This window comes from Epinephelus moara, chromosome 3 (assembly GCF_006386435.1).
Source record: "Epinephelus moara isolate mb chromosome 3, YSFRI_EMoa_1.0, whole genome shotgun sequence".
Taxonomy (NCBI): Eukaryota; Metazoa; Chordata; class Actinopteri; order Perciformes; family Serranidae; genus Epinephelus; species Epinephelus moara.
In genome coordinates, this window is record NC_065508.1 from 16,899,117 (window position 1) to 16,920,543 (window position 21,427).

Consider the following 21,427-nt stretch of genomic DNA (forward strand, 5'->3'; position numbering starts at 1 on the left):
GGCATAGCAACCAGTACCACTTCATGAAGGATAAAAAGGAGTACATCTTTGAAAAATCAGATAGCTTAAAGTACTGTTCTGGATGAATCTGAGTAATGTTGTGAACACTTTTAACCACTAAACCAACTGAGTCCAGGTTGAAAAATCGTCACACTCTGATGCACAGTGGAAAATACACATTTTAACACAGTTACATCATATGTGACCTTTGGTTTTGCTGTTGTAACTTCTTTGCAGAACATGTGGTTAAAAACAAATTATATGAACCCTAATGAGACAAACTTTTCCACCCAGTTTCTCTCATTACACAGAAATGAATGTGATATCCCCAGATACTAATAACATTTTAAATTCCCCAAATCTAAATGTATCAGATTATATTCATAAGAATAGGGCAGCACACTGTCTGGTCTTTGCCCATGCAGCTGTTTGTGTATTTTCACACAGTAGATCCGACGCTCCTATAACAATGTTGTCTGGTAACAACTTCAATAAAACCTTTCTTTGATACACCACGTTGTGTTCCTCAATGGTCGCTACTGAGTCCCCTGCACTCCGGCCTGTGTACTCACTTGCAAAGCTTGTGTTTTTTTTTTTCTTCCTGTTAGTCACATTTTACGAGCAACATTCCTCGCTCCTCAACAATTGGACTGCATCAGTTCCTGCTATCTCCCCGTTCGAAGAAGGTGGCGAGTGAGCCGAGAAGGGGCCAGCCTGTGCAGGGGCATTTGGATGGGGGGAAGGGCATGTCTGCTGGCAATGAGGGTGAGTAGATCAGTGCGGCTCAGAGTCTGTGAGGCGGTGATAAGATTCCAGGATTTTCCCAGTGTGACAGGCCTGCTCACCAAGCCGTACACCCCTCTGCATGAAGACAACCACAACCGCCACCACCTGACGCCCCGCCGCCCCCCCCACACACACACACACGACCCCTGGGCTGCTACACCTCAGCAGGCAGGAGCCACGGTCACCTGCAGCCACACCCCGGACTGAAAATCCTAATCTCTTGTTTGTTAGGTCTCAGGTGTAAATGTGAAATAAAAGTACATGAATGAATTTTTACTTTCCAGTCGTGTGCTTGCGCTCTATACACTAGTTGTGCTGTCTCTTTCTTTCTCTCTGGCTCACTTCTCTTTCTTTATCTCTGCCTCCTCAGTCCCCCCTCCCCACTCCCTCTCCCTTGGATGGCAGGTCAGGCAGTGAGCTGTGCGGGCTCAGAGGAGGTAAGGACGCCGCGGTGCACATTAATAATGAAAGGCCTGAGCCACCCCCCCCCCAACCCCCAGACACACACACACACACACACAATCACGCACACACTCCCCCCATCGCCATGGCGATGGCACTAGCCCAGCACTGTCACCGGGGGGGAAGCTGGGAATATAGCTACACTCTCCAACCCTCCGCTCGCCAAGCTGATCACGAGCTCGTACACAAGCCCACCATACTGGGCCTTCCACCGCGGATATTCACTAATTAAAAACACTCAGCACTAAGGCTGCGGCAGAAATCTGCATCTACTCCCCACCTGGATATGAAAGAGTGACTATGGAGCTGTGAAAAAAAAAATCACTGAGAATCATCACTTAGCAGGAAATGGAAATTCACTCTAGTGTCACAGACCCGAGGCATTAGAATCAGTAATTACACTGAGACCCATGTGAGATTGACCACATTTTGGAAAGGTTTTTTTTTTTTTTTTTTTTAAATCAGCACTGCTTTTACTTATCCATGTCTTTATCCAAACTCCCTTCTTCTCCATGTATGCATAACACAACCCTAAACACAGACACTTTACCCAGGCGTCTTCTCAATAGCCTTAATAGCACCGAAGACAAAACTTCCCATCAGTAATCCATGACTACTAATGATTTTCTGACTGTAAATGTCACGGAGGCTGAATGTCACAAAGATCTGAGAGAACGGGGAAAATTATTGTGGAATAAAAAAAAAAAAAAAAAAAAAAAAAGACATTTGGGAGGATTTTCAGGAGGTTTCATGCATTTTGAAGAAACACTGCAATCAGAATTGTTCTTATTCAAACATCTTTTAAATCATTTTGGTTACATTTTAGCATAGCAAGGCTCCATCAGTCATTCCACTATAGGAAGATATTACATAGGCAGTGAGAGAAATATCTCAGTCAAACCAAGGACATCATGGTGATCCATACCACCGCCTGATTTACTTTTAATGAGTTCTGCTCGCGTCAGGATCTTTGAGAATTTTCCAACACCATCCAATTACAAAAGGAAAAGGGAACATTTGTCTCAATTCATGGAAAATTTAAACTTCTTCTTGTCAAACCAGTTGTTTTCTTTAAAAAAACAAAACAAAACATGCAAATAGACAAGTAGACAAACATCAGAATTGTCAATTTTGACACGAATACATGCATTCCTTTTTATTCACAAAACCAGTCCAATTTTCTAAACGAATACAAAGATTGGTTATTTTTAAAAGCTGTAGCTACCCAGCAACATAACAAAATCATGAAAATATAACAAATAAACAAACAAACAAAAAAAAAAAAAAAATGTAATCTTGTCTCAGTGCGTTCAGTAGGGTAGACTCAGAGCAAGTGCTGTCTCTTAGTGCTATTGCCCTGAGCAGTATTGGCACGTGCTCAGTAGGGCCACAGTAACATAAGGCTGCCAGTTTCACGAAAGGAAAAGTTTGGAAATGCAGAGGAGGGCTGATTGAGGAGATTACAGTAGTGACAGCTCTGGCGAACAGCATCTTCAACCCAGTGAAGAGTCTCTGGATATCCGCCCAGTAACATGACTTTTTCAGTTTAGTTTAAATCCGAAATCGACAGCGTCACAATTTGATACATTTTCTTTGTCTTTCAAAGACAACCGGCGATCTGTCTGAAAACTAGACCCTTCAACGAAAAGAATCGTAAAACAGACAAAGGGTTTAAGTAACGAAATGGTGAAGAATTACAATAATGTTTGCCATTAGCCACTAGTTTTGAAATATAGCTGTAAATTTACATTCTCTACACAAGTACTGTATCTTTCCACACATGAACAACATTAACACCAAACACAGAAATTAGTTGATTGTCCACACTCAGTCCGTCATTTCTGTTTCTGGCAATGAACAGTTCCATGTTTAAGCGACAGAAAAAAACCTGCTGGAAAAAGGACAAAAGGTACCAAAATGGAAACATAGAAAAGGGAATGAAAGTTGCCATAGATGCTTTTCTTTACGCTTCATTTTTGGTTCAAGGAATAAGTAGGTGCATCCATTACCCGATTGATTTTTTTTTTTTCTGCTTTGTTTTTTTTGTTGCTTTTTTTTCTATAATTTTATTTGTTGCTTGTTTGTTTATTAGCCAGTGTCTGTTCCGGAGACAATCCAGGAGTTGGCATTGCACTTGATGGCAGAGCTTTGGGTAGGGAGTGGAGGAGGAGTCCTACTGGAACCACCGGAACGCTGCTCCTGTAGGAAGCATCACCTTCTTGGAGAAACAGAAGACAAAGAGGGGAAGGGAGGGGAGAGGAAGGGATAGAGAGAGAGAGAGAAGAGGAGGTTGGAGTTTTTAATGAAAAGCAGCACATTTTTATAAGTCTTTGCAAATACATCCCTAAAGCTACGACTTCACTGAGAAGCTACAATTTCTTCAAATCTTGATAGATATCTTTGGTCGTAGCTCGAAAACAGTGGTCCTACATCACACAGTGTGAAAGATCTTCCATCTCACGACTCACCAACCAATAGAAATGCAGCATGAAATTACACACTGGCGCTAAAACCAAACAAACGTATGGATAGCAGCACGCCATGAAGGAAAAAGAGAAATGTGTCGGGTTCCAGCAAAGAGGAAAACCTTGTCAAGTTGTTGCAGTGGAAGCCTCGCCTGTATGATATGTCCTCCAGCTCTTACCATGATCGCGTAAAGAAGGACAAAGCATGGAAGGAAATAGCAGCGGAGTTGTAGCTACCAAACACACAGACACACACCGCAGTATAGTGCCCACAAAACTTTAGGTCGTTTGATAATGTGACCCTCCATGGTGTGCTTTACAGTTGGCGAATACCCTGTGATACCCTGTGCAACCTGCTTGCACACTCAGTCTGGGAAGCTATTGCATCACATCGTAGCCTGCGATTATAGGTGTTGTCATCGTACAGTCTGCAGTTTATTAGATCCAATTCGCACAGTGTAGCTTGCACTAAACTTAACAGACGGTTAAATCTCACAGTCTGTCAGAGGCTTAAAGGAGTGGTGTGTAGGTTTTCGTGGCACCCAGCTGAAACTTTTCCCGTGTGCCAAGCATGGACTCCCGGTTAGAATTCCGCAGTATTCATTGAGTGCAGTAACATGGACAAAAATAACCTGTTTATGATCGGGTCTTTGGAGTATCCGGGTTATGTGTATAAGCATGTAAACACCATATTCTCATTATGAGAAACCCAAATATGCTAGCTGGATAACTGAAAGAAACCAGAATGTGTACATATGCTGAATATGATGATAACCAGGATAAGCCTCATGAAGGGGTTATTCTTGTCCATGTAATCAGAGGTTTTTACTAGAAGCTGACTTATCAGAGGTCTCTTCCTCTTCTTAACAAACGAACCAGGTGATTAAAACCATTAAAAACACTGAATAAAGCAATTTCACGTTACGAATCATTGTTTCTCCAGTGCTGTTTGGCTCATCGCAGGCTGCTAGACTAGCACCTGCTAATTTGTGCTCACCTTTTTACTCTGATAACTTAAGATCCAGATGTTCAAGAGTTTTTTTACCAGTAGCTGAATTATCAGAGCTCTCTTCCTCTGCAAAACAAACGGACCCACTGATTTAACCTGGTAAAAATACTGAATAAAATGGTTCCAAGTTAGTGTTCTTGTCCTAGAGGGGCTGCTAACTATGGTGGCCGATTTGAAAACGCGAATGGCCCTATGTAGACCCAGTGTTTGGTTTGTCCATTCTGGGATTCTGTAGAAACATGGAGGTGCAACATGGTCGATTCCATGGATGAGGACCCTCTCCCTGTGTATATACACACCAATCTTTCTAAAACAATGAAAAAACATTATTTTCCTGTTAATTATAAACTAAAGAGAACACATTGCCAATATTTCCCCCTAAATCCTACACACTGGACCTTTAATGTATGACATGTAATAATCAGAAGTTATCAGAGCCCAAGGTGGAGTCTTTAGATTGCTTGTTTTGTCCAACCAGCAGTCCAAAAACTGAAGATATTCAATCTGCAATGTTACACAATAGACTAAAGTGAAAAATCTTCACATTTAAAAGGATGGAAACAGTGAATGTTTAGTATTTTTAGTTGATATATGACTTAAATGATTAATGTCAAACAACTAATCGATTGACTTCTGTTCCACACGTTCTCCCTAGATGAGTCGAATGTGTGAAATCTCTACATCCTACATTGTCTGGCATTGCAGCTGCCCCCCTCTCTCTCCTCAGCAACAGGAACGGGCTTTAGTCCTGGCTTCACACAAAACCCGATATGCCACATTTATTATTTAGCCGCCACACGCGTTGCTCTCCCACACCATCATCAATGATTGTGCCGCTCTCACTCCTCTTTCACTGTGGTTATCTGTGCCTCTGATTGCACTGAGCAGGAGTGGCACACATGCATGCAGCTCCAGGGCTCAGCAGCGGCCTGCCAGTCAGGAGATAGAGAGGCGCTCGTGGTCCCTGGAGCTGCAGCGCGGCTGGCGTCCTGCAAAGTGCAACTCGATTCTGCAGCAGCACGGATTCTTCCGTTAGCCAGCTCTGCCTGGAGCGAGGCAGGAGGAGCTCGGCAAACATTTATGCACCCACACACACTCTCACACCGAACCAATATGTATTCAAGTACAGTCACACACCTCCACACACAGTGGCACGTTAACCGACACTCACAATACACCCCCGAAATCACACCAAACAGTGAGACTGTTAAACTAAAATTCTCATACACGATGGATTCAGATTCAGTTTTCCATCAGTTCTCTACAGCAGAGGCTTTAGTATGGAATCATACACACGCACGCATACAACCACACTTATCACACAGAAGAGGAAACAGAAGATGTACTGCATGTTAGTGTCATACAACATTCACATGCCCTCTGAAGACAAAGAAATTCAATCAGAATTCTAATGAAAGTCTTGTGACAAAATAACCTGAGCATAATCAGATTCAAAATTTCGTGCGTCTTGTTGCGCCGCTCGCTCGCACAGCTGCAGTGAAATTATGAGTTTTTCAACAAAGGCGTCAGAAGCAAATAGGCCATTAGTTCGGAGAAGTTTGTTTGAAACCAAAAACAATACCAGCCCTAATTACTTTTCAGGCCCACTTAAACCATTCCTCTACCCTTGAATCAGCGGTACAGTGTTCTTTTGAATGCTATTGTTCATATCTGGACATGAAACTGAGTGACAGCGGGGTTCGTGCTCCGCAGGTTTCATTTACTTTCATTTTGAAAGTTAACTCCTGCTGACAAAAATGAAACATTTTCGCTCGGGTAAAAAGACTTCAAACAAGGTAATTACTCCAGTGATCTCAGCCAAATATAGCCCACACTGTGCTTTATTTGTTAAATTGACTCAATCAGGAATAATCTGACAGCAGAGACACTGAATGCCACAGAGCTGTTCATAGCCCACATATGCGTGTGCCAGTTCACATCAGCCCCTCAACTTCAAATCAATTTCTAAAAGTTCTAGCAAACGCAAACATATTTAGGAAATCATTTGGGGCTCAAATGAATATTAATATGAACCACAAACCTGAAGGCCAACATATTGCTAACATTATTTTATAGTCTGTGTTAAATATCGTTGGCCCATCATCCGTCTCTGTGATGACCTTTCTGCAGCAGCGCTCAGCTGTTGAGAAGACAGTCAGAGGGCAGCAACATCTGGCGCTGCCACAGATGTCAGAAACTCGGTAAAGGCTGGACTGACCATGACGTAATGTGTGGGAAAAGAAAAACAACAAATCTGCTCGCTTGAACTGTAAATGCTGTTTTTTCCTCATTATCAAACATGAGCAATCAATGGAAAAGTGGCAGCAGTTCAGGAACAGAAAAAGCCTTCCTTCACCAGCACTGATTGCAGAGGTTCAAACAGATGGAATCTGCGGGTGTGAAGTGGCCAATCACTAAAATCGATGGATGTGTTTCTTCAAACAAGACCAGCGCATTTGTCTTAGCATAACACAAACAATTCGTGTGTCACGTACAACAAAAGCAGAAGAAGGAACTAACATCCTCCTCCACCACAACTTAGAACAGCTCCTGTTGTTACGTGTGACTGATGCAGATTCCTGTAAACCACTTTAAGCCATCATGAATTCAATTTTTTTACCCCAGGGCACCAAAGAGCCTTCTGGTTACTGTTTACATGGATTTATCATCAACAAATGTGAGGATTCCCTTACAGACACCACAAATAAAATTGACAGAGTGAACGCAACGCATCTCTACATGTAGTAGTGCATGTGGGATGTTACATTGTCTTCCACTCACAAGGAGCAGAAAAGTAAACCTGAATCAAAACACCAATGACTTCCAGCTGGCGTACACACTCCTTGTTTGTCTGGCTGAAGGGGTGAAGCATTTTCGTAAGCCTGCTCTCCCTTTCAGAGGTCAGTGGTGATTGATATTTAAATACACTGATACGATTTCTCTTACAGAACAAATGCGTGCATCTCGGAACATAAACACACACAATCTCATCCATCAGCGCAACCCATAATCCTGTATGCAAATTATACATGCCCGGGTCAACTGTGTAAACAGATAATTGTCTTTATCAATTGACCTGCAACTTATTTTCATTAATCAGTTAATCATTCTGTCTTTGACAGTGTTGGGCCTCCTATTGGTGACATAGGCAGCCATATAGGATGCCGAATACCCCCTTTTGTCCTTCTGTCCATCCGAGCGGCTACAGTAAGGTCTCCAATTTGCTCTATTCAATTTACTGTCATATATGGCAACAAAAACAGTAACTTGTCACATTTAAAATGCTGGAAACAGAAAACCAAATATGTTAGATTTAATGGTTGTTTCAGCAGCATTTGAAAGGCTGCATTTGTCTGAAATGCTGTTAAAACAACCGTTATATGCAACACAGATGTCTGAAAAACTAATTTTACAGACATCTGTTGACAATTACAAAATTGGTTCTTACTTAGTGGACTTCTTTTTACAAATAATACCACTGACTCTCTTTAAGTGTACATGGCTCTTTGCTCAGTGCACTGTTATCCAGGAGGCAGTCTACAGTACAACACCTTGGATTCCTCTCTCTCTCTTTCTGTCTTCCTCTGGCTCCTCTGTCCACTCCAACTTGTCCCCCTGTCTGCCCAGCAACTTGCCCACACATCCATGTGTCTCGGTGTCAGTCTGCGTGCCTGTCAGTTTGCATGAGCCTCTTCTGTCCTGACTGTCTGGTGCACGGTGTCTGGGAGGCAGGAAAGACCATGAGGGAATACGCTACTCCCATATCAACGTCTGATACTGGCAAAGTGGCCCCCAATGTAAACCACAAGTATGCTCAGGCTTAGCTGATGACAAAGAAGCAAGTCTTTGACACAACCAATGAATTTTATTGCTAAATATATTGTTCTATAAGCAGACAAAGAGAAAAACTCAGCTCCTGTCTTATCGTGTAATATTTTCAAGCATCACCCGCCCACTGCTACAGTACATCCTGAACGTACACTGACATACAAGTAAAAACAAGATACATTACAACTTCCTAACCCTGACTCTCCTTCTTTCCCTCTGTGTTGAACAACCATCGCTGAGACTGACACCACTGGAGGGTTTTCAGACATAGAGCAGAAAGGAACTGCCTTCCCACTTATTTCTCTCAAATGTAGCATTCCCAGAATAAATCCAGACATCTTCAGCCAGTGAGCTATGAGGTGGCAAAGGCCTCAGCATGCTCACTCCCCCTCACTTGCCAATTTTACGCTCCTCTTTGAGCTGCCATGAGCTTTCAATGGAAACCGTCAACACCCTTAAAATAAGCACACTGCTGCTGCTGGACTGCACTTGTGTACCGACGCGTATGCGCTCACAGGCTCGTACAAACATAAACCTCCATGCAAATGCGGGAAAACAAAGCCAAAGTCTTTTTACTTGCACACAAAAAACAGTTAGAACCATCTGACAAATTGACCGCAAGACACATGTTAAATAAGACATCATGCCCCTTTAGAGATTGCACACTGAGTACAACAGCCGCAGCAGACGGGGACGTGCCGCTCTATCTTTGATTGGAGGGGAATGTGACACTCAGGGGCTGTTTGAGCTACAGCTGAGGCTCACTGCGGTTCGCTGTGGACTCTGAAAGCCAGGACGATCTCCTCTGGCACAGGTGCTGCCCAAGTCGCACTGAATATGCATTAAGAGGAAGCAGGAATTTCTCCTACAGAAGCCTTGTTTCAACACAATAAAAATATATATGAGGGGAAATTGACAATGTCACATCATCTACTCATTATTGACATTTGGGATTTACTGCTGACTATCTGCTCGCTCCTGACGCAGCACAACCACCATGAATCTCATCCTCTGACATTTAGCCCGTACTGATGACATCACGCTCACTGACAGCGCGGCCCAGGCCCTATTCTCTGATCTAATCACCTGCTGAACAAGAGCTGTTGACTTAATAACAAAGCCATTCGAGACAACTACTAGACTGCTAATGGGAAATGTATGAGTGCATGAGGACAAATAAAAAATTGAAAATGCTGTAATGCTGTCAGAGCTCTGTATGTGGGGGAAAACGTTGATACTGTGGTAGCGTAGAAAATCAAGTTTGGGGCAAAGAGGTAGCAGGTTGCAGACCTCTTACTGGTCTCATTTCGAGGTAAAATGCAATTACTGTCCAGGTGTATTTTACATTTTGTTAGCTGTATTGCAATGCACACAGGTTTAGTCACTTGTTAGGTTGCATGTTTGGTTGAATTTGAGAAGAAAACTTTGCTTACTTTGCATGTCTCCAGTCAACGAAGAATCCAAAAACAGAGGAAATATTTGACAAATTGGGGACCGCAACAGCAAAACTATATCAAAACATCCATTTACAAACTCTAGCAGTATAATCCAAGTCTCACTTATCCAGCCGTATGCTTAGTACTTCCCAAACACATTCATTTTCACTAAAAAGTTACCATTTACAACAGTTGTGCAGAGTCCCAGGCATGGACGGCGTGGCGTGCCTGCACAATTTATACAGAAGTGTTTTATTTAGTAAAGTTTTAGTGAAAATGAATGTGTTTGGGAAGTACTAAGCATACAACTGTATAAATGAGACTTGGATTACACTGCAAAAGCTGTGTGAGGAATTGTACGTGGAAGTTTTGATATCGTTTTGCTGTTGTTAAACACTGACCCCATGACTTCAATTCAACAAGAACTTTTCAATTTTTCGATTCTTCCTTTTCCCATTGAGACAGGAAAAAAAAAAAAAAAAAATCCAACGTTCTCTTCACATATTCCATGCAACAAGGGGTGAGTAACTGATACACACATAATCATTTGGGGGGTAAAGGTTTTCCTCTAAAATACTAACTTCACGGTGTCAACCATATAAAAAAGATGTCCAGAATGAACTGGAAGGAACATGACTAAGAGGCTGTTTATAAGGTGACATCAGAGGAATATTATAGGGATTACCTTGTCACAAAGATTTTATTTCATGCTGTGGGTTGTCAGGTGTTGATTCATGCTCTCTGTGTGGGTAGATGTGCAGAAGCTGCACACTTTGGCATGGATATTTCTTGCCTTTCTCATGGCACACTCATGCCTGAGACAATAAGTGCATCAGTGGCACTACACAAATTTTTTAGCTCTCTAAATAAGCACTGCATCTTTGTTCATATACTGTCACATTTTCTCTGCTGCACACCTACAATGCGGCTGCTGTTTTGGCAATTAATGAGACCAGAATAATTCATATATTCACATCCATCTCTACTTGATGTATGGATGAACTTTAGTGTAACAGTCAAAATTTCGACCATGTGAAAAACATTAAACTTCATGTTCTAATTGACTAGTTTAAATCTTAAGTATGATTTTAGACATGAGGAATGATGTAATGTGGAGAAGTGTTGCCCACACAGCAAGCAAAAACTTTTAACTACAGAATATTCATTAGTCTAATAATGTCACACTGTACATGTTAAATTAAGTTACAAGCAGAGATTAACTTTCTCATTTCTGGTTTGAAAAAAGGAAATCACTTGACAGACGCATTAAATAAATTAGCGAGTACTTTCAGATGTCAGGAGTACAAAATGTGTGCAAGGTAATTATAGGACACACGATTACTAAAGTCAATAATCAGACTGCTATTATACTTGGTACTTGGAGGCTTGGCAGGTTTATGGTACCCTGGAGTTTCTTTCATACGAGGTGGCCACTGGCAACATCAGCAGACTGACGTCTCAAGCAGCATGATGACCTATATCAACATCAACACTCATGAATATTCAAGCCCCCTTGGGTTTGGCATCACTGGTGTGAACGACTGGTATTAGGCTAACTGCCATGACAACATCAATTGCAAATCATAAATTAAAATTAAATTCCTTTCTGTTGCAGACGTTGAGTCGTACCACCTACATAGCGAGCTGACACATTACACCATTTTGGTGAATCATCAACGGAAACAAACAAAGCGTCTCATTAATTTGCAACTGAACAATACAACAGTGAAAAACAACATGCCGGGATTCAGACACATCAGTCTCATTTTCAACTTGTGAGAAAGTCAGGGGGTTTTAATGGCACGTGACGACTAGCATATGAATCTTTCAGCTTCACACCATCAGAAACACCATGCCACAGTTGTTGAGTGTTTTTATTCACTGTCATACAAATCATGTATGCTTCTGATTATTGCCAACAATGCTCCAAATTTCACCGTGTACTTTTTAGTTTTTATAATTTTTTGAGTCTTCTCTTCATGGTGGTGTGGGAAGCCATTAGTTTCCACTTATCTAAAAGTAGGAAAAATGTGACCAAGAACAAAGTATAAATCATTGTGAACATCGATCTGTGCTTTCACCTGTCTTACAACTCCTGAAAAAATGTTTCTGACAACAATTAAACCAGGCATGATCTAGTCTTACAGAGCCAGACCTGTCTCCACAGCACTGTGTTAGTGTTCCAGAAAGTACTGGAAGCACACATTATCATTCTGCTATGAGGAAAAAAAGCCGCTATGGGTTGTTTGTATTTTTTGAAATCTACATCTACATCTACAATTGTCTCCGGCTCGTTTATCCTCAGTGTTAGATGCATATACGGACATGGACGTAGCCTTCGGTCAATACTCTGCATTTATTTCATCCATATTTGTGCATGTTTCCTGGAAGCTTACAGATTCGAACGAAACACTGTCTTAGCAACAGAATTTGTGGGGGCAGTGGACCACTGCAGTCTACAATACTGTCATCAGTGAACAGTGCATTATTTCGACCTCCCCGAACGTCACCTTGTTTATTGTTGTCAGAAACGTTTGACTCTGCCCTGCAATCTAGTGGATGTATCCATGCCAACATAAAGAACATATGGAAGTATGTGAGTAGTGACTTTAACAACACTGAAAATGAACGTAAAAAAACGACTCCTGTGAGATGGAGTCTGGGCTATTCCAAGGTGCGTTCGCAATTTGTGTTATTCCTTCTAGATCTTTACAACTATTCACAGAAAGAACAAGCAGGTGTGCCTTATTGCACGACCCAAGTCTTTGTCAAAATATGCATTTTCAGCAGGGAGGATGTAAGCTTGAACTGTAACACACTGATATTGGAAGAGGGAGAGAATGCCAGATTACATCATCCGCCAATGGCAGGTTTAAAGCCACAGTCTACATCCTGTAAATCAGTCTATGGATAACCACCACGAGCCAACAAGTCCCCCAAATCAAACGACAAAATACATAATTTGTCTGTGCAGTCCATATCCATTACAAATCATTGTTGAAACAGTGGTTGACAGTAGTTATGATGGTGAGGTTATAAGGTTCAGATAGATTTAGGTACAAAAGCAACTTGGTTAGATTTAGGGAAACATCGTGGTTTGGGTTCAAGTTGCTACATTAAAGCCAGAGGACCTTCATTGTCATAGTTGAAATAATAAGCATTTATTTAAAACTGGAGACTGATTGCAGTCACGGTTATGAGAAAACGTTAACTGTCTGTAGGACATCTTGTGTTTAAATCCAACATTTGGTTAACCCAGCGACACATGACCTACCAGGGTCGTCACTGTCACATACCCACACACTGAGGCACTTTTTGGCATCATTATTTGATGGTACAGGCAAATGATGCAGTATAAAGAGCAGGAACGTCCATGTAGGGTGGGAGGTTACACAGAACTTTCCCCCAGAGGACTGTGGTTTATGTGCCATGTAAAACCAAAAAATCAACATTGAGTTATTTTAATTACATAACGTAGTATGTACTCACCAACCTGTGTTGGTTTATATTTATTTTCAAAAAAGACTCTATTTAACTAGCAGAAACTTTACATTTCCTGTTTAAAAAAAAAAAAAGGTTATTTTGAAAAGACAGTATACCTGTAATAAGAAGAAAGCGACACAACGCCATTCCTGTGCTAAAACTGACACAAGAGGGGTATCTAAAGTGTCATAGTTTGACGTAGGGCCACTAACCAAGTTGTTCTGTTGGTATTTGATGCATTGGGAGTGACAATGTGTTGTCCCTACATGCTCTTTTGCTATCGATGGACAAGAGTCACAGTTCCACTAGAGAACTTTGTTGGTTGAATGTAAACATGCGTCGTTTTTTGGGCATTTTCTTAAAGTGCATATGCTGTCATTTTTCTTGACAGTACAGTCTTTATAAGGAAATTAAACTCACATGGATGAAAAAATGCATTAAAAAACCGCCTTGGTATGTTTTTAAAAAGGCTCAGTAGCAGCCACATAACTTGTGCCAAACAGGTTAAAACATGCAAAAAAATGTTGATGTTGCCTTTAAAATATCTAAGCATGAGCATGCACAAACACCTGATTATGCGTAGTTGTTTTATCATGTTGGTTGGATATTTCGGCTAGATGTTAGGAACTCTTAAACCGTTACAGAGAAGATGACACAGAGCAGAATTTGTGGCAGAAATGGATCAATCAGTCGATGTTGAAAGTCCGTGAACATCCATTAACTGAGCTAATCTTACACTCAAAATGATGTCACAGCATACTGTGTTTTTAATTTGTGTCACTCAAAACTCTGCGATAACCAAACCATCCCCATTTAAGGAGCATTTCGCAGCGGATAGTCGATGTCAGCACATTGAGATTGAACAACCAACATTTCAGCCCACAAACAAGAGGCCAAGCTGTCACCCTCAATCAACATCAGAAAGAGAAAGAAGTAAAGCCATTAGCAGTTTGAAGCACAGATCCAGTTTGTGTCAATTAGACCAGAGGCCTCTCCACTGGTTCATGTTCACACTGTGTTACACATCTATCAATTTATTATGTAATGCCAAAGTGACACTATTATCCATTGATCACAAAAAGTTTATTTCCTTTGAGATGGAACATCTGCTGAAATTGATTTCATGATTGGTCGTTCTGTCATCACAGCCGGGGTTAGTTAGGCCACTGAGTGTAACGGAGGTAACAGACAGGAAGTTTGGAGGGCCATTTAGATGAGCAGGAGTGTCACAGGAGAGAAGGACAGCGGCAGCAAAGAAAGGAGGAGGAGGAGGGGGGCGCGGGGGGCATGTGCCACACTGACACCTGGTGCTCCAGATGACAGCTCTGTGGCCAGATGGACCTTGTTACATGCACACACACATACACAAACATACCCACGCATGTACACTTACACACAAACACATACTGTACACATATTCACAATTACTGCCACTCTGCCTCCACACACACACACACACACACACACACACACACACACACTTTTTTTTTTCTTTAGGATTACAACATATGCACAATGTACATGTGGCCAAACAGAAACTGCTCCACTGAAGGGAGCAGTACGTTCTCTGTGTAATCTTTAGTTTAAGATCGTGAATTAGCCTTCCAACTGAAAGATATGGGCAAGGTGATTGTGTGGTTATGGTGGACAGATTAAAGGCACCCCATGGTGCACGCTTACCCTGCACATACCCACCACACTCCTCACCACCTGTCATTTCCCTGCTTGTGGAGACATCACCCCACCAAAAGCCCCCCTGTACTATTTCCCTTAAAGGGGAATGACGTTCAGGTGTGACCAAGATCTTATTTGTGCTTGTTTGTGATGTTTGCAGAGCTTGCTAGTTTTTTTTTTTTTTTTTTTTTAACAGTTCTTCGCTGTGGATCAACTAAATTTTGGGTCCTACAAGACAAAATTACAGCTTATTTCTCTGATTTCTCACTTTGGGTAATGTGCCCAGATCTTTGTAGTAGCTCCGTAGTAACTCATTGAACCAATTCCTTTCAGCTTTTTTTTTTTTTGGAGGAACCCTAAAAAATGGCCCACAATGCAATAGCACATTATGACCACCACCCACTTACCTCCAGAGCAGCAGAGGGCTTCTTCTTCAGTTCCTCACATTTGCGAAACTTGCAGATCTGGTGGCCTGTTTTGCGATTTCGGCAGCTGCTGCATTGCTCGCAGTTAATCCGCCGTCGGCAAGGTGGGCACATGCCGCAACGTTTTCGCTTCTTTTTACCGGAGTTGATCGCAGAGGCCAGCTCGCTCTGCGCCGGGTACTCAGCCAGGCCGGCCATGTGTAGCGCGCTGTCCGCCAGAAACACTCCAGCCGGCGTCATGATGAAAAGCCCCGGGTTGAAGGGGAAACCACCCCCTACTCCATATGGGAAGTCAACAGGACCACCTACGGCGTCCGTGACAGACGTACCCTCCAAGTCGCTAGCCCCCGAGCCTGCGTCTCCACCGCCAACTCCCACTCCCATGCCCCCAGGCAGAAGCATGTGCTCCATACCGGCCCGCTTTAACAGTGCTGCTGCCTGGGCAAAGTGCAGCAGGCCATTCTGTCCCTCCAGAACCTGTTCTAGGGTCCGGTCCAACTTGGCTGCTGTCAGTGCGGAGACAGTGGGCTGGGGCTGCGGGGGTGGCTGAGGCTTGGCCAAGTGGCTTTTAGTCTCATTATTGTCCGTGTGTCCATTGGTGGTGACGGAGGGGACTGCTGTGTACTGGGAGAGGGTACGGGACTTCTTAAGGCTCTTACTGAGGGGCTCACTGATGATGCCACTGCGGTTTCTGCGCTCTATAACAGGAGAGTCCTGTTTGCAGCTACTCCGCTCCTGGTCCTCTGTCCGGCCCCCCTCCGACAGCCCGCTAGACATGGTCCAGAGCGTACGTGCCTGGGTTGGGGGTGAGGGTGGAAAGGGGGCAGGGGTGAGCGAGGAGGGGGAGCAAAGACCTTGTCTCGGTCCGTTCTGTGCCCCGGTGAGAGAAGTGCCTCACCTCGATGGACCAATCAGCCAGCCGACAACAGGCGGGCCCCGGAGCCTTCTGCCCGCACTACAGCTCAGCCCTCATCCACGTTCTTCCATGGGCCATCTGGAAACTTTACACAGAGAGAGGAGAGGTAAATTACTCATCAATGATCACTTCAACAAAACACTGAAACATTCAAAATAAACATTTTCCGGTGTCTGTTAAGTTGTGGGGCAAATGCAAGATGATTTGCTAAGAACATCACCATTTAAGATGATGTAATGAACCTGTTAGCAGACACTTGTTTACACACCAAACAGTTAAAGACCCAGTGAATAAAAAAACTGGCTCCATTTTCCCAGTTTTAATCCTGTGTTAATTGAGCCAAATATTTCTCTGTCTTCAAACCAGGTAAAACCGTTTCAAGTGTCTGATGACTTGTCTTGCACTCAGGGGCATTTATAAAAGCTCATCCCATCAAATGAGACTTTGAGTAACTAGCTAGCCACACCATCCATATAAAGCCGCACCTCACCATCTGTGGGTTGTAGTAGCTAACAGAGCAGTATGGAGACAGATAGGAAGAGATGTGAGTTTAGATATCGGTGGGCCAAACATTTGTTTTCATTTCCAAAACAATGTGATGGAGGTTGAATTCCTCCATCTCTCCCTCACCTCTTCCTGAACTGTGAGGAAGGTGTGTATGGAGCCAACAGTCAGTCAGCAGCAGACTCCACTGGAGCTTTATATCATGCTAAACTCTGAGCCCACCCACTTTTTAGCGATCAAATCAAATGTGAAGGATTTGATTTAAATCCTCGTAAATGTACAGCGCATGAATATTCCGTTTCACTGGGAAATGCGTCAAAGTACAGAAGCCAAAGACGCCATAAGTTCAGTTTCACTGCAACTTCAAAGAGCAACATTAGCATTCATTTGGAGTCACATTTTTGCCCACCTGGCGAAGTCCAATATTCACTCTGTTTTAGCCTCATTTTTGGTCGCTACCAACTCCTGAGGGAAATATCTGGCTCTTTAGCTGAAAAATGCTATGTTCACTAGCTGGTCACTGCAACGATTATTTTCATTGTCAATTAATCTATCAATAATTTTCTTGATTACTCAATTAGTTGTTTGGTCTAAAAAATATCAGAAAATGATGAAAAATGTCTGTCAGTGTTTCCCAAAGCCCAACATGACGTCCTCAAATGTCCTGATTTGTCCACCACAACTCATAGATATTCAGTTTACAGTCACAGAGGAGTAAAGAAAAAAAAATCACATTTAAAAAGCTGAAATCAGAGAATTTTGACATTTTTTGCTTTAAAAAAAACTTAATCAAACCAATTAATCATTAATGAAATTAGCTGACGATTAATTTAATGGTTGGCAACTAATTGATTGATTATTGCAGCTCTAGTTGCTAACTGTCTGTCTGTCGTTTGGTGCTGAGCAGATACTGTACATGGGTTTAGAGCTGTTTTTCTGAAAGCACAAAAATTAATTGGTTATAGCTGCTTTTAAGATATGAAATGCCTGAAGAAAACTAACAGCCTAGGATCCGAGTCACTAATTTGGTGGACATGACAAACTCAGCATCCTGATCCAGACTGAAAAATATGCACAAACTTTGACGAATAATTAATATAACATTACATAATGTAAAATTATGCAAACATTTGAGGTCATTAGAGAAGAGGCACCTGTAGTGTTTTGATACAAAAGGGGCTGATGACGCTCATTGCTTACATAAACACTTAGTTTTACAAAATTTAAAAAAGATGGGGCCACTTTACAATTTAATTTATAGCGCTGAAAACTTTAACCAAGATAAACTGATGTTCAATTCAAATTCAAGCACAAAAAAAGCTAAAAACTTTCATTCTTCCTGTAATTCTTGACACGTCAACCTACAAATCAAACCCCTCACCTTGGAGCCCTGAAATTTCTCTGACTGGTTGGCAAAGAAAAGAAATCACAAGGTCGGAGCCTATCCTTGCTATTTAGGTTTAATAAAATCAAATCAATAATGCTGCACCGAGGATAAATAGCACTGTGGTAAACTGCAGAATTTAGAAACTAATGCGTATTTGTTTTATGGAATACTCTGTTAGGACTTTTGTTCAGTGCTGAAATATTCAATTATTGAAACATGGTATTTGTGTGCAACATATTCATGAAGAGACACACTGTTTCTGCAATAACTACAGATGTGTACGCTCTCCCACAGAAAAGTTCCTGTCTTAATCTGTCACCTTATCTCCTGCTTGGAAATGGTACCCAGGCGAACTCTTTGACCTTAGTCTCCTATTGGTCTGTGTTAGGTGAGTACGGAACTGTGAGTTCAGTCAGATTATTTTATATTTTGAAATGAAATTAGTCATTTGTGAAATGAACAGTGTTTATTTGTTATAATGTCACTTTAAAAAAATGTAAGTTGTCTTTCAGACCATCTTTATAAATAAATTATACTGCCCTGACTGCAGGTTAGTCATTTAAGAAATGTTGCGTTTATTGACTAACAATTACATGCTCATTGATCTGAGTGTATAACCTTGTGATACAATATGTGAGACAATAAATATCTGACAGTCCCATATTAGACTCTCACACAATAATCTGCTGAAAATGTAGCCAAAAGCCCAGAGACAGAACAAAGGTTGGTTTTCTTTTCATTAACTCTGGAAGTCTTTTGAGTACTATCATTGTCTAGAAAGTATTTTCTATCCTATTACCAAACCTATGGAGCAATATCATCTGGTGAAATATTAGCTCAAATAGAGCGGTGGGGCCGATGAAGAGGGTTCACTAGGCTTGTAGTGAGAGACTCCCCACCGGACAGAGATGCATCCATCCACCGGCTTTTAGCGTAAGATTCCTGTGACTGCTCATCTATGAGAAGAAAAACTATGCTGCTATTCTCCTGACCTGTCCATGTTCACAAACAAGCATACCACCTCCCACAGAAAAGCTGAGGAAATGGCCGGGCCAGTCCTTATAAGGGAAACAAAGGGAAAGGGAGGGGAAGAGGATGGAGGGGGGGTGTCTGTGCAGTGTGTGGAAATTGGAAGGCCAGAATTAGTGGGAGGTAAAGCTTCAAAGGCAAGAGCACAGCCCCCACATTCTCACCAGCTCAGGGGGATGTGGCGCCAGCGAACCAGAGCCAGCTCCGCAGCCCCTCAGCCCCATAGTTTCAGTTTCTCCCACTACAGCACTGACCAGGGTCCGGTTTCCCGAAGGCATCTCAAACTAACTGCATCTCTGCTCAGTTGTGGTTGAATGCATAACAGCACTGCAAATCATCAGAGGGATACATGGGTTTTTTTGTGGTTTCATGGAATATTGGACCTGAAATGATGTATTTAGTGGTCCGGTATGAATGTATTAATGCTGATAGAAGCAATTTTTCATTAAGATTTCAATATAACGTCTCAAATGAGCTCTAGCAACTGTGCAACTATGTCAAGTAAGTCTAGGTATCTACTTGTACAACAGCACTATTTCTTGATTAATCATGGCCTGGGAGAATATCCCGCTCCGATCCAACTGCTTCATCAATGCTCTAAATACAGTAAATGTGATAAAAGACTTGAGTTTTCCACATAATTAATGAACTGGCACATTATCAATAGCTCGAATAAATGAGCTCTCAAGTCGGCTACAAAGTTGGCAATCGCAGCTCATGAAAACAGTTTCAAAAATATCACTGATCAGCTGTAACATAATTATTCAGCTGGGGAACTATTACCTCACCAGCCTCGCAGCAGCTGACGTGCTGATGACACCACTGGTTTTTAAAAAAAGGGCGATTGGACCGCTGTTCTTTTAAAGCGTTGATGATCTTAATAGTATGCCTGTGACATAATACTTTTTATACTGTTGACTGCGTCAGTCCCAGCAACATCAACATAACCCAGTGACACACACACACTCTTTTTGTTTCTACAGTAAAATATTAATAATCTGACAGATATGTAAGCACAAGCTTCACTGGAATTGTAGCTGAACACATCAGTGTGACAAGCATGACTTTGAGGTTGAATACTTCAGTCATTAAAGGTGCAGTAGGCTGTTTCATTTGGGCGTCACTGGACAAAAATCCCATAATAACCCATAGTAAACATTGAGCATATTCCAATTCAAGTGGACCGAGAGAAAACTAGACTTCTGCACCTTCACTTGGCTCGGTTTTCAAGCTTTAGACAATCTTGGCCGTGACGGGAGACTTTGGCCAATCATCAGTCATTTCAGAGAGAAAGTGTTCCCATTGGCTGTTTTACAACTGCAGCCTGCAGAGAAAGTTGCTATTCCAGCGTTGGAAAGAACTGCCTACACTGCAAAACAACCCAAAAAAGGAAGACGGACTTATAAACTGTCTGACTATAAACAAAATAAAACATGTCAGTATTGGCAAAGCGTTTCCGAGATGGCGAGAAAATGTTGCTAATAGTTTGCTGCGACTTCAAGACCATGTTTATGCAGCAAAAGTTAGCTAGAGCCTCAAATCACAGTGTGTCTTCTTCCTCATTTCCTGTCGCTACAGGCCTCCTCATCGGGAGGAGGGCGGGCAACAGCAACTCGAATCCAACTGGGGAAAATCCCAGCTCAGGGGGACTGGACAGCCCAGACGCCCCAAACTTTCTGTTGCTGCCGTTACACAAGTTAGACCAAGCACAGGTGCTGCCAGCTCTTCAGAGGGTAAGCAGTCCACAGCAGCGAGAGGTAAGGCAGAGGGACCGTGGGGTGGCTAGCAGCTAATTCTTGTCTTATTTGTGGTCCAATCCACCTTATTTTTCACGGAAACACGGAGGCAAAACAGAACGCAGCCAGCTTCCGTTTTTTGTGCGACACTTCCGGTCCAGCACTCTTGACCACTGTGTAAATGGGAATCGCCTTGTTGTTTACCTTGTTGAGTTTAGCTATATAAATATATATCTCACATTTTTCACGTCACTATATCACCGTTTAGACTAATCTGATGTTTGTAA

General features: G+C 42.2%; 1 protein-coding gene across 4 annotated transcripts in view; it reads right to left on the bottom strand.

Moving 5' to 3' along the window:
• Positions 1 to 2,138: 2,138 nt before the first annotated feature.
• Positions 2,139 to 21,427, bottom strand: part of cxxc5a (CXXC finger protein 5a) — a 27,203-nt gene continuing 7,914 nt past the window's right edge. For 3 of the 4 annotated variants that reach the window (XM_050040741.1, XM_050040742.1, XM_050040740.1), the window contains 2 exons: positions 15,551 to 16,569; positions 2,139 to 3,466 (listed from right to left, as the gene is read on the bottom strand). In XM_050040741.1, coding sequence (XP_049896698.1) covers positions 3,422 to 3,466; positions 15,551 to 16,345 — 840 coding nt within the window. In that variant the 5' untranslated portion in view covers positions 16,346 to 16,569 and the 3' untranslated portion in view covers positions 2,139 to 3,421. The remainder of the gene's footprint in view (positions 3,467 to 15,550; positions 16,570 to 21,427) is intronic. The other variant, XM_050040744.1, reaches the window with a different exon arrangement.